Source organism: Chrysemys picta, chromosome 3 (assembly GCF_011386835.1).
Source record: "Chrysemys picta bellii isolate R12L10 chromosome 3, ASM1138683v2, whole genome shotgun sequence".
In the NCBI taxonomy this organism is placed as follows: domain Eukaryota; kingdom Metazoa; phylum Chordata; order Testudines; family Emydidae; genus Chrysemys; species Chrysemys picta.
Genome location: NC_088793.1, coordinates 47,056,844 through 47,070,756, shown reverse-complemented (window position 1 = coordinate 47,070,756; position 13,913 = coordinate 47,056,844). Strand labels below are relative to the sequence as shown.

The window sequence follows — 13,913 nt, the reverse complement described above, 5'->3', positions numbered from 1 at the left end:
CTATCCATGACTTTAACTAAAAATACCCTTGACTAAAATGTAGCCTTACTCATGACTACCACTGAACACAAATTGTGAGCAAAGAATTAACCAAGTCCCTAGACACATATGGGATCTGAGACAATGACAGGGGCTCTTGTGAAGAATTTTGTTTTACAGTTATGAAAGCATGTTGGATTTCTTGAGAAATATGTTTTAACTATATGGAAGTCAAATTTTATTCACATGGGAAATAATGCTTCAACATAATAAATCTATTGCCTTCAATTAGAGTTGTGCTTATCAAAAGTTTGTTTTCCATACAATAAATTCCAATCAAAGCTGCTAAATTGAAAAAGAAATGTCAACTTTATCTTCTTTTGAAAGTTAACATGATTGTGCTGCCATTTTGTTTTCGATGTGAATTACATTTTTTTCTTTTTAATTTTGACATGAATATGTACATGTCATATATTGGATGTTCTATAATACTAATTTTAGGAATTTTTCTGTATTGATTCCCAGTGCCCTCAAACCATGTTATATTAATTCTTGAACAAAACAGTTCTTAGGCTATTGCCTGGCAAATGGTAGAATGGTCTTTTCAAAACATATACTTTTCTTCTATTTTGTGGCTTGAGGGTTCAAGAGAATGACAAATATGACCATCTTCATAATTTTTCATATATCTTTACTCGGGCTGTCGATTAATTGCAGTTAACTCACGTGATTAACTAAAAAAAATTAATCACGACTGAAAAAATTAATTGCAATTAATCGCAGTTTTAATCGTACAGTTAATAGTTAATACATTTCAATTCGTATTCTATCTTTGGATGTTTTATACATTTTCAAATATATTGATTTCAATTACAACACAGAATAAAATGTACACTGCTCATTTTAAATTATTATTTTGATTACAAATATTTGCACTATAAAAAGATAAACAAAAGAAATAGTATTTTTCAATTCAACTCATACAAGTACTGTAACGCAATCTCTTTATCATGACAGTGCAACTTACAAATGTAGATTTTTTTTGTTACATAACTGCACTCAACAACAAAAGAATGTAAAACTTGAGAGCCTACAAGTCCACTCAGTCCTACTTGTTGTTCAGCCAGTCATTCATACAAACAAGTTTGTTTACATTTGCAGGAGATAATGCTGCCAGCTTCTTATTTACAATGTCACCTAAAAGTGAGAACAGGTGTTTGCATGGCACTTTTGTAGCTGGCATTGAAAGGTATTTACGTGCCAGATATGCTAAACATTCGTATGCCCCTTTATGCTTAGGCCACCATTCCAGAGGAAATGCTTCCATGCTGATGATACTCGTTAAAAAAGTAATGTGTTAATTACATTTTGACTGAACTCCTAGGGGGAGAATAGTATGTCTCCTGTTCTGTTTTACCCGCATTCTGCCACATATTTCATATTATAGCAGCCTCAGATGATGACCCAGCACATGTTGTTCGTTTTAAGAACACTTTCACTGCAGGTCTGACAAAATGCAAAGAAAATACCAGTGTGAGATTTCTAAAGATAGCTACAGCACTCGACCAAAGGTTTAAGAATCTGAAGTGCCTTCCAAAATCTGAGAGGGATGAGGTGTGGAGCATGTTTTTAGAAGCCTTAAAAGAGCAACACTCCAATACGGAAACTACGGAACCCAAAACCATCAAAAAAGAAAATCAACCTCTGCTGGTGGCATCTGACTCAGATGATGATGTTCCTGCTAGTGAAGGCAGGGGGCTGGATTCGATGATCTTTCGGGGTTCCTTCCAGTTCTATGAGATAGGCATATCTCCATATATATGAACATGCATCAGTCTGCACTGCTTTGGATCATTATTGATCAGAACCTGTTATCAGCATGGACGCATGTCCTCTTGAATGATGGTTGAAGATGAAAGGACATATGAAACTTTAGCACATCTGGCACGTAAAAATCTTGCAACGCCGGCTACAACAATGCTATGCAAATGTCTGTTCTCACTTTCAGGGGACATTGTAAACAAGAAGCGGGCAGCATTATCTCCTGCAAATGTAAACAAACTTGTTCGTATAAATGACTGGCTGAACAAGAAGTAGGATTGAGTGGACTTGTAGGGTTTAAAGTTTTACACTGTTTTGTTTTTGAATGCAGTTATTTTTTGGGTACATAATTCTACATTTGTAAGTTCAACTTTTAAGATAAAGAGATTGCATTACAGTGCTTGTATGAGATGAATTGAAAAATACTATTTCTTTTGTTTTTTACAGCACAAATATTTATAATAAAAATAAATATAACGTGAGCACAGTACACTTTGTATTCTGTGTTGTAATTGAAATCAATATTTGAAAATGTAGAAAACATCCAAAAATATTTAAATAAATGGTATTCTATCATTAACAGCACGATTAATCGTGATTATTTTTTTTAATCGCACGATTAATCATGATTTTTTTAATCACTTAACAGCCCTAGTTCTTATATGTTCAATAATAAATTATGTAGATTATGTGACTACTACAAGAATCTGGTATGTTTTGGATAGATGTTTCATATGGCTACTTGGTTATGAATAAAATAATTATTTAGCTGAATGTTCATCACATGTGTTAGTTTTTCTGTTGCTGAAAGTACAGACAAGTGTGAGCCGTAATCATCTCAACCTTCACAATTAGTTGGCTGAAGGATACATCTAAATTTTTTTTATATATTTGTTTATCACCATAAACTTACGCAGCACTTTACAAACAGACAGAATATATTAGTTGATCATAACACTTGAGACAAGATAAACGTTCAAAAAGATTTAAAAAAAAAAGAGAGAGAAAGCTAAATGTTAAGATTGAAGAACTGAATGGAAAATAGTGTTCTCAAAATGTTTACTACAGATGTTCATCAGGCTTGCAGAATTACAAACTGAATCAGGTTTTACAAAAGTGCACCTTGGCAATACTCAGTACTAGGGAGCTGCCATAAAAGTCTGAAGAGAACTTTAAGATGAAAAGTAATAATGTACGGAATTCTTTCTTAAAATAACTAGACAAATAATATCAGATATTTAATAAACAAACTTCTATTATAACAGTAATGGGGTAGTCAATTGAACTTTATGAGAACAGAAAGTTATATTAAAAAAAATCTGGAAAAGCTACAGTGCAATAAAATATGTTGATTAAAAATTGACACTGTTTAAAGTTTTATTGGACGTGTTCATATGACTACGTTGGGCCTAGGAGACAAAATGCTTCGAGTTCAGAACATTGAACATTTTTTAAATGGGGGGGGAAAAAGCGAGTCATAGCAAAAAGTTTCACATATTCTTGAAAATATTTTATAATTGAACAAAAAATAATTTGGACTTGGGAACAGCTGAACTACATTTCTGTCTACAGCTATGAGTTATTCTTAGATGGAAGAAGAATAAGGAGGTCTCTAAAAAGACCGATTTTTATATACATCATTTTTGCAATGAAGGAATATGTTGAGTAATTATTTTGAAAAAAATGTGTTGGTCACACTTAAGATTTGTACAAGAAACCCACCACTAATCTGTAACAAAACAATGGTCATACTGGTTAGATGAAGATCCAGGCTCCTCCTTCATACTATCACAGAAGAGCAACCCAAAGTTCAACTGCATACTTTATACTGCATACAGTTCTTTCAAATAGCATAGAGCTAGAATGCTCATGCAATCCTTTTTACCCTTGCTCCGACTAAAAAAGACAACTCTGCACCAAAGCAGACTCTGAAGTCAAAAAGGCTTATTCAGCTAGTATGCAAAGTCAGATTTCTAATGTACTGAAAAGACAAATTACAATTAAAGAACAGGTTTGACAATGAACATTTTGGCCTTCATTACTGACAGATGCAACTTAATGCAACCAGATAGTGATGCCCAGAAGTGATGATAACTCACCAATTGAAGCTGGCGAAAGGAAAACATCTGGCATGTCAATACCGTTGCAAGTAAACTTGAGTTACTTGGGCTGTAGCCCACGAAAGCTTATGCTCAAATAAATTTGTTAGTCTCTAAGGTGCCACAAGTACTCCTGTTCTTTTTGAGGATACAGACTAACACGGCTGCTGCTCTGAAACTTGAGTTACTTTGTTACAGTAAAAAAAAAATCCTGTCTCCTGTTTTAAGAGAGTTAAAGGAACTACTACTAATTAGTTTAGTTAGAAATCTCCATTAATTCATCCTAATAGAACATGATCATTGAAAGCAATTGAACTTTAGGAGAGCAGACCATTATATTAAAAAAAAACTCTGGAAAAGCTACAGTGCAATAAAAGATGTTCATTTAAAATTGACACTGTTTAAAGTTTTCCTGGACATGTGTCCATATGACTAGATTGGGCCTAGGAGACAAAATGCTATATTTTTGATAAGATTTTAGATTACATTAAACTGTAATAATTTTATTTGTAATTTTTCAAATAATGTTATTAAGTGTATACTTTCCCTTGTAAATTTTACCAGCTATATTCTAAGGCGTTCCACAGAAAACCAAAGGCATGACAAAAATAGGGGGGCCAGAGAGGAAGGCTTTAAGCGAGTTTTATAGTCTCCCAAACCTGGAGTCAGCACAAGCTTAAAAGTTAATGTCATCTGGCTGCCAATGGCCACAAGAGTTCATCTTAATCATTTGGTACGACTTGGCCAGGAATATTCCCTGAATTGAGGGCCATAAGCGGTGACCTGGTGTAGGAGCCTACAGTTTGGGAACCTCCTACCGAATTGTGTAGGAGTCACTATATATGCTCATCATCCACAGATCCCCAGTGCGAAGTCCTCAGTGGGTTGGATCCACCAAGCTTTACTGCTGCTGCTAACCATCTGAACAGCGCAAACTGAGCTGTGTGATGGATCTGGCCCTGTATTTTTATAAGTGCATGTATGAATTAATAAATAATAATGTCAACTCACCAGTCATGGACGGTGCCACTTTTCTTTGCCCTTTGTGGTCCACAGTACCTTCATATGCTACTGTAACATCATAAACTGCATCTAAGTAATTCTTCATTGAGTCAATGGCAACATGAGTTGCCTTTACACGTGGCGTCAGCACATGTTTTAATACTGCAAGCCCTAGGAAAGAGCACAAACACACATTGGAAGGATACAATTAACTGGACTTAAATACTGAAAATATACAAAGGAAAAGTCATTTTCAAAAGACGATTGGTCAGGGCTTTCCAAACTATGGTCTATGTAGAGCAGTCTGGCTACATATTGCTGGTTTCTCCTACTGATATCCATTTGCTAAACTGCATTAAAAAGTCAGAACATATTTAATGTATTTTTACCTAAACAACTGCTGTAGTTGCAATAGAGACATTATGTGATTGTTAATGGAAAGGGAGGCTGGTCCACAAAACAATCTCTGAGGAGTAAATTTCAAAGATATGGTTCACTGTGGAAAGGTTTGGGACCCTCTGTAAGTAGTAACGAACACCATTTAAATTCTGCAAGCGGGGTGTGTGAAAAATGTCATTCTATAGCTTCTTTCTGACTCACAGCGGTATAAAGTGAGTTGAAATTGTGAAGAAATGTTAGAACATAGTTTGTTTCCTGAAATTTTGTATCCTGGAACCAACTCAGAAGGCAAAACATAAACACAGGTAAATTCAAACAAGTTTAATATTTGCCCAACATCTTACTCCCTGTGTGCAACCAATTTTTTCTCCACTACATATTGAGTTCCATTACTCCTCGATATCAGTGACATAGAAATCTATTCAAATTATGTGTGATTAGACAGGATGCTATTCTTGGCTGCACTGTCAAAGTGTAATTGGTGATTTCAATATGCTTACATTGTTTCTCCTCCCTAAATACTAATTCTCCCTCTTTCAAAAGGCATTGTATAACCGCAACCATCCCACTGTTTGAGAAGTCAAAAGTGTGGTTATTCTGATAGCCCATCAACTCCAATTTTTCAGTTTGCCAGAAGAGGCTGATTAAGAGCAATCAAAGGTCTTTCCTCATATGAGGAACCAAATTCTGTTCCTAACTAAAATGATGTTGCTATACTAATGGTGCAGTCCCCCTCTCTGTGTGTGCATACATCTTTGCAACTTCTGTTCCTGGCCCTTCCTCATCCCATTTTCTCTACGATTTTGTTTTCACTTTGCACAACATAGCATCACTGCTGCTTATACCACCACTGCCAAGGGAGCACAGTCTGAAATAGCAGCAGCATCACAAATGGGATTCTACTATTAAGGAAGTTTGAAAAAAGCAAGGACGGACAGAAAAAACATGCACGTTCTCCAGCTCCACATCACATTTAACCTGGAGATATTTGATTAATCCTGTTTCCACACTTTTATAAAATCAAGCTAGTAACAGATAAGAGATATCATGTTGAGATAGGCTAGAAGGAAAGTGATAATACCGAAGGTGTGAAATGAGTATCAGGAAATATCACTACCCATTTATTTTACAGAAATAATATTTTCATAATAATGTGAATCATGGAGCGTCACAGAAGCCGGAGACTGAAAAGAGACAAGGATAACTGTTCCCTAGAGAATATACTTGAGTGCTTTGATCACTCCAGTTTAAAATGGACTCAAGCAGTGGGGCTTTCACAACTTCACTTGAGAGATTACTATACAGTCTAACAGATCTCTCTTACAGTATATTATCCCTTCGATTCAACCTGAATTGTTCTTTCCTCATTTCTATTCCATTATTGCTAATTATACCATTTGGATCACTAAACAACCCATCCTTAGGACAGTAGTAATGCAGTTGTGTGTTTTGATTGGCTCAGCACAGCCATTTGATGTATAATTTTGATAATGTAACTGACAAGATATTTGTTTAAAAACACTTCGCATTTCAAGCATGAAAAATGAAGTCTTTGCACATCTGACCTGGGAGCTGTTTAGCAACTGGAAACTGAAGTTTTATTCTTGTGAAATTTACTCCTCACCTGTGCTTTAAAAAAAAAAAAAAATTAAAAACAGAGGGCTTTCAAAAGTTTCCATTAGAAAATATCTCTTCATGCTAACTGAAGAACTCATAAGCCTTGAATACTCTCCCAGTTTATTCTGTATCTTCCTTTCTATACGACTGGGAAAGAATTCTTTGCCCACTAGAGAGGAGGAAAAAGGCTAAAAAAACCTCAAGATACGAGAACTAATGAATGGTATTTGCCAATGACTGCTAAGAGGACCCATAGCCTTCCATCAATAACCTATAACAATTCCCATTAAAGTCAGTAAAGTGTTATGTGGTCTCCAGAAGACTATATCCCCAGGCAAACAAACACCTTGTTATTTGCAAATATGTCTTAAGACTAGTTCAACAATTCATGGGAAAACAGTTTTCAAAGATAACTTACTCTCAACTCCATTAAGGCAGGCAGGCACATAGTGAGGTGGATAGAACACTCACTCCTCCTGGGGATGCTAGAATACCCATTGCATTTTTCACACACAGCAAAGATGAGCAGATGAAGGTCTAATTCAAAAGATACTCAAGCATGTGTCTAACTTAAACATATAATCTCACTGACTATTGGTTAATGGGACTATGTCTTGCTTAAAGTCAGACACTGAACTGAGGCCTTAGAAATGGCTTAGATAAAAACTGGAAAAAAAAGCTTACTTCCAGCTAACAGGTGCATAACAGAAGATAGGTTGAGCAGATGTGGCTGGGGAAATGTGGAATTAAGAAAACAACTGTGAAGGAATGTCAAGAGATCTACACTCCCTGAACAGCTAAACCTTCAAAGTTTTCCTGAGGAACACCAAGGTGCCCATTGGCTTGCACACTGGTTCAGTCTGAAGATCTACGTGACTGGACACAAAAAAGTACATAGTTTCATAGCACCGTAAAAGTTTTAACCAAAAAGTTTAAAATCCATGATTGCTGTGGCTGACCATACCCATTTCTATGTAAGAAAACATACTTTTGAGCATACCCAGAATATATGTACTTTTATCTGTGTTTGATAGTGAAACTATGGTCTAGTTCCACAGAGTTTGAACGTGCACTGAATCTCAGAAACAGATGATCTGAAGTCAGTGTTTTGATGTTTTAAAAATACTTCTATAAAATGGACCGCATGTGAAGTGAAAAATTCCAGTCTCTTGCTGTTAACAAAACTTCTTCTCCAAGTAAAATATTAGAACGCTTTGGAGATTACTCACTTTTAGCCTCAACTGTTCCAAGGAGATATTCTATCTTTTGTTGGTTCTGTCTCAAAAATGTTCCCCATGCCGCCTGCTCACTGAACACCAGAATTTCCAAAGCAGAGAGTAAACATATTAAATACTGCAGTACTGCTTAAGGAATTTTTGAATTTACAGAGTTAAAATATTAACAGTTTCTTTTTGCTTAGGACTTGACAAAATCATTGCAACATTAAAAAGGTTTGCCAGTGACTGTCTGTTACCCCACATTCTTTAAATAAATCTTTACAATGCAGAAGGCTACAAGAACTCTAGGACAAAGTTTGAGACACCTTGAAGTATTCTGGGGAGAACCTCTGGGATTTCCTTCACTTCCTGACCTAACATTGTGAAACTGCCTTGTAGTACTGCTGAGTGCTATTAAACAATTCATTTCTAAAGTGCTCTGGGATCCTTAAAGTTGAAAGGATCTGTGTAAGTCATTATCCCTATCTTGCTTCTTTAGGAGTATGCAATGTTGTAGCGATATTGGTGCCAGAATATTAGAGAGCCGATGTGGGTGAGGTAATATCTTTTATTGGACTCACTTCTGTTGTGAGAAAGACAAGCTTTCGAGCTTACACAGAGCTCTTCAGGTCTTGGAAAGGTACTCAAAGAGTATGTCTACACTGCAGTTGGACACCCACGGCTGGCCCAAACCAGCTGACTCAGGCTTACAAGGCTCAGGGTAAGGGGCAGTTTAACTATGGTGCAGACGTTTGGGCTTGGGCTGCAGCCCGAGCTCTGGTAGCTTCCCATCTCACAGGGTCGCTGCAGCACATCTGCATAGTCCCATTAACCAATAGAACATCTACATTGCAATTAAACAGCCGCAAGCCCAAGACCCACGAGCGCAAGTCAGCTGGCATGGGCCAGCCATGGGTTTTTAATTGCAGTGTAGACATACCCAGAGTGTCACAGCTAAATACAAGGTCGAACAGATTGTTTACCATAAGTCGTTAACACATTTCAAGAGATCATTCAAGGTGAAGTAGACCATTAACACCTCTCCAGTCACAGGGGGGAAAGGAATAATCATATAAAAAAAAAGCTGGAGGGGGGGAAGAGGGTTAAATGGGTTATAGATTGTTGTAATAAGTCATAAATCAAGTGTCTCTATTCAGTCCATGATTTTTAGTATCTAGCAAAGTTATGAATTTAAGCTCCCAGGCTCAACTTTTGAAAGTGAAGTCTGCATCCTTTGAGAATGAGGACTCAGAAGTCAGCTATAGAGCGATCGCTTTGCGAAAAAAGCGTTCACCCACAGGTGATACAGTGTTTTTGTCTTTTTTCATTTTTCTGTGTAAGTTCCTTCGAGAGTGTAATGATTCTCTCATTTCACCTACATAGTTGTTATCGGGGCATTTAGTGCACTGAATGAGGTACACCACATATACAACAAGCCCTACTTGCCCCAGTGATATTTGTTTATTCAATATTACATCAATTATGTAAATATTTAGAAGCATAATATGGTTGCCATATTTTTTTATTTTGTGAACTGTCACTTCAAATCATGTCACTATGTTATGTTTCAAAATATTTATTCTGTAAATGTACTGCTGAATATTACAGTATTGTATCTGCAATTATATAGTTATGGGTGTGGACATTCCATTCAACACACCTAATGCTGCTTCAATTTTCCCAAATATATTCCTTGTGGCCTGAAATTTGTCATTCCCCCTACTACCATCACCACGTAGATCTTTCTGGAAACATTTACATCCATTCAGACAAAAAAACACAAGCCCAACTCTCTCTACATTCAAGGAATACTCTATAATTTGCGCATGTTCAATTAACTCTATTCTGACTTGATTTCAAACTCTGCGTTTACACGGTACTCACTGAGGAGCGTGTGTTTTGTTAGTTTTTTTAAAAAAGTATGACCATGAATGGGATTGTTAGTTTCAATAGGGGAGGAGTACTACTGGAAATCAGGCTTAAATGGGAACACAGTTCTTTTCATGACCTGGTCATTCATTTAAGTGTCTATTTGGAAGCTATTGGGTGCTGAAGGGAGATCATCTAGTCTGTGTGTGATCATCTAGTCTGACCTCCTGTATAACATACGTCATAGAACTTCCCCAAATAATTCATAGACTACATCTTTTAGAAAAACATCCAATCTTGATTTAAAAATTGCCAGTGATAGAGAATCCAACATGACCCTTGGAAAATTGTTTCAATGATTAAGTACCTCAGTGTTAAAAATTTACACCTTATTTCCAGTCTGAATTTGTCTAGCTTCAACTTCCAGCCTTAGACTGTGTTATCCCTTTCTCTGCTAGATAGAAGAGCCCATTATTCCATATTTCTGTAGGTACATACAGAAAAAACCCAGTTACTAACCTTCCGTAACTGTTGTTCTTCAAGATGTGCTGCTCATGTCCATTCCACATTAGGTGTGTGCGCGACTGTTGCTGGACATTCTTCCCTCAGTGGTATCTGTCAGGCCAGTTCTAGTGCCCTCTGGTGCTGCACACTTATGCACCAGTATAAGAGGTACTGCCAGCCACGCACCCTCTCAAGTTCCTTCTTGCTGGCTAACTCTGACAGAGGGGTGTGAGGTTGGGTCACGGAATGGACATGAGCAACACATCTTAAAGAACAGTAGTTATGGAAGGTTAGTAACCGTTTTTTCTTCTTTAAGTGTTTGCTCACATCCATTCAGGCGACTCACAAGAAGTACCTCACGAGGTGAGCTTGGAGTTCATGAACATGCTGACTACAACACTGATCTTCTGAATCTGGCATCGTCTTGAGCCTGTTGGGTGATGGTGTAGTGCTATGCAAAGGTATGCACCGACAATCAACTTGCAGTCCTGCAAATGTCTTGGATTGGAACCTGCGTGAGGAATGCTGCTGAAGAGGCCCAAGCTCTCATGGAGTGAATGGTTAAGATGGCCAGAGGTGGGACATTTGCCTGCTCGTAACATGTCCGAATGCAGGAGGTTATCCTGGATGAGATTCTCTGGACTGACACTGGAAGCCCTTTCATCCTTTCTGCTACTGCTACAAAGAATTGTGTGGATTTGCGAAAGGATTTAGTCCTCTTGATATAGAAGGTGAAGACACGCCTAACGTACAACTGCTCTTCTGAGTTCTTATGAGGCTTTGGGAAGAAGACTGGCAGGAAAATGGCCTGGTTGCTACAGAACTGTGAAACCACCTTTGGCAGGAAGGCCAGATGGGGGCGTAGTTGGACCTTGTCCTTGAAGAACACCAGGTATGGTGGTTCTGATGTAAGGGCCTTGATTTCAGAGACCCTTCTGAGTGAGGTGATCGCTACCAAGAAGGCGACCTTCCATGAGAGAAGCAGTAGAGGACACACTAGTGGCTCAAAGTGAAGACTTGAGCCTTGAGAAAACCAGGTTTAAGTCGCATGGGGGAAATTGTCTCATGGACCTGAGGATAAAGTCTCTCCAGTCTCTTAAGAAAAAGGGCCATCCGCTTGTGAGAGAACACTGACCTGCCATTCACTGGTGGGTGGAAGGCTAAAATTCCTGCTAAATGCACTTTGATAGATGCGAGGGCCAGACCTTGCTGTTTTAGATGTAGCAAGTAGTTCAAGATAGACTAAAGGGAAAACGGAATTGGAGAGAGGCCTTGTTGGGATGCCCATATTGAGAGATGCTAACATTTGGCCAGGTAGGTAGCCCTAGTGGATGGCCTCCTACTACCTAACAAGACCTGCCAAAATTGTTACGAACAGGTCTGCTCCTCTGGGTTCAGCCATGTAACATCCATGCAGTTAGGTGAAGGGAATCGAGATTTGGGTGGAGTAACCGATCATGGTCTTGAGAGATCAGGCCAGAGCAGAGTGGAAGCAGAGTTGCTCTTGATAGATCTAGTAGCGTGACGAACAAGTGCTGACCATGCCCACGCTGATGCTAGAAGACTAACTTTTGCCTTGTCCCATCTGATCTTTAGGAGGACCTTGTGAACCAGAGTGGCTGGGGGAAATGGGTAGAACAGGAGCTCTGTCCAGGGAAGCAGGAAGGCATCTGAGAAGGAACCCGGGCTGTGCCTGCATAGCGAGCAGAACTGATGACATTTCCTGTTCTGCTTGGTCGCAAACAGGTCTACCTGGGGAGACCCCCACCTTTGGAAGATGAACCTGGTGACCTCTGGGTGAAGGAACCACTCATGGTGACAGGAAAAGGATCTGCTCAGGTGACCCGCCAGTGCATTCCGAGCTCTCAGAAGATGTGAAACCTCAAGGTGGATAGACTCAATGCTCTGAATGGAGTTGACGGTGCCGCCGTGGGACCTGGGCTGGAGGAGTGGCCTGGCGCGCGTCACACTACTGTCTTTCCCATGTTTGTCCTCCTTCTGCATCGGTGAGCACCCTCTGTCAGTGTGCTGCTTACTGTGCTTCTTCCTCGTCACCAGAGATGGGGAATGGTGCTGGGAAGCATGTGGTGCCAGAGGGGCACTTTGTACTGAGTCTGAAGTGCTTGGTGCAGAATGGGAGCGGCTTGGCTCTGAGGCTGGTCTGAACACGGCTTCCATTAGGATAACCTCTAATCTCTGTGTCCCTTTTTGTACAGGGTCAAAAGTCCAGAGAGATCTGGCACCGGTCTCTCATGTGAGTTTCTCCCAAAAACTTCAGACAGCTGGAGTGTAGGTCACTCATGGGCATAGGCTTGCCACAGGAGGCACAAGGTTTGAAACCCAAGGACCGGGGCATGCCCCGCCCCAGCCCCTTGCCAATAGGGAGAGGGAAGCCTTGCCGAAGCAGGAGGGGTTGTTACAGCAACTGTCATGGGCGGAAAGAAGGAACTGAGAAGAGTGCATGGCCAGCGGCACCCCGTATACCGGCACATAAGTGTGTGACACCAGAGGGTGCTAAAGTCGTCCTGATGGATACCACTGAGGAAAAATCTCTGGCAATGGTGCATGTGGTACGCACAAACCTAACGTGGAATGGACACGAGCAAGCACTCGAAGAATATGAAATTTTGAAAATATGATCCTGTTTTGGAGATTAAGGTGGTCACTGGGAAGCTGTTAACTGTGAAAGTAGAATGAAGTTCCTTCCCATTCCAGGAGTTACTGGTGAGCTCTAAGGCCTAAGCACAAAGTAAGCTCTGATTTTGGGCCTGCCATTTGGGTAATAATGAAGATGGTCCAAGAAATATCTTAAAAAATAAAAACAGTAATGCACTATTTAATATGCCTAGCTCAGAATATTGTAGACAAATGAAAGTACTGGGCATACAACACATCTTTTAAAAGTATCTGTTTTATAAAAATGTTAGATATTCTTGCAATCACTTGACAATCTTTGCTAAAGTCAACATACCATAATTTAAAATCAACTAATTACAATTATTTTGACAGCCTGTCTGCATCCAATTCACAAAACACGCTATGCTTAAACTGTTTTTAATATTGGGCAATACAAAGTTAAGACTCTATGTTAAAGTATTTGAGGTCATGAGATTTTACTTTAAAAGCCAAAGAAAACAAGCTAAATATCTAATGTCAGACTTTACCTTGTAATGCTATTCTCATTGCTAATATATAGAGGAGATGCTAATTTTTGAATTTTATCAAGTTCGTAAACTATTATAAAAAATACAAAGTCTTAACAGACAAGCTAGGGAGGCCAATAAATCCAAAAAAGAACTGGCGTCTATTAAAACGGTCAGATAATCTAATGAAAATCAAGAGCACAATGATGCTTCAAGTATCATTCTGGTGAACAGATTCTAGTAAAAATCAAGATTATTTCAAC

At 38.8% G+C, this 13,913-nt stretch overlaps 1 protein-coding gene across 2 annotated transcripts in view; it reads right to left on the bottom strand.

Annotated features, from left to right (window-relative positions):
• Nucleotides 1-13,913, bottom strand: part of AGPAT5 (1-acylglycerol-3-phosphate O-acyltransferase 5) — a 119,724-nt gene that overhangs the window by 23,718 nt on the left and 82,093 nt on the right. For both annotated transcript variants that reach the window (XM_005289706.5, XM_005289707.4), the window contains one exon: nucleotides 4,911-5,072. In XM_005289706.5, coding sequence (XP_005289763.1) covers nucleotides 4,911-5,072 — 162 coding nt within the window. The remainder of the gene's footprint in view (nucleotides 1-4,910; nucleotides 5,073-13,913) is intronic.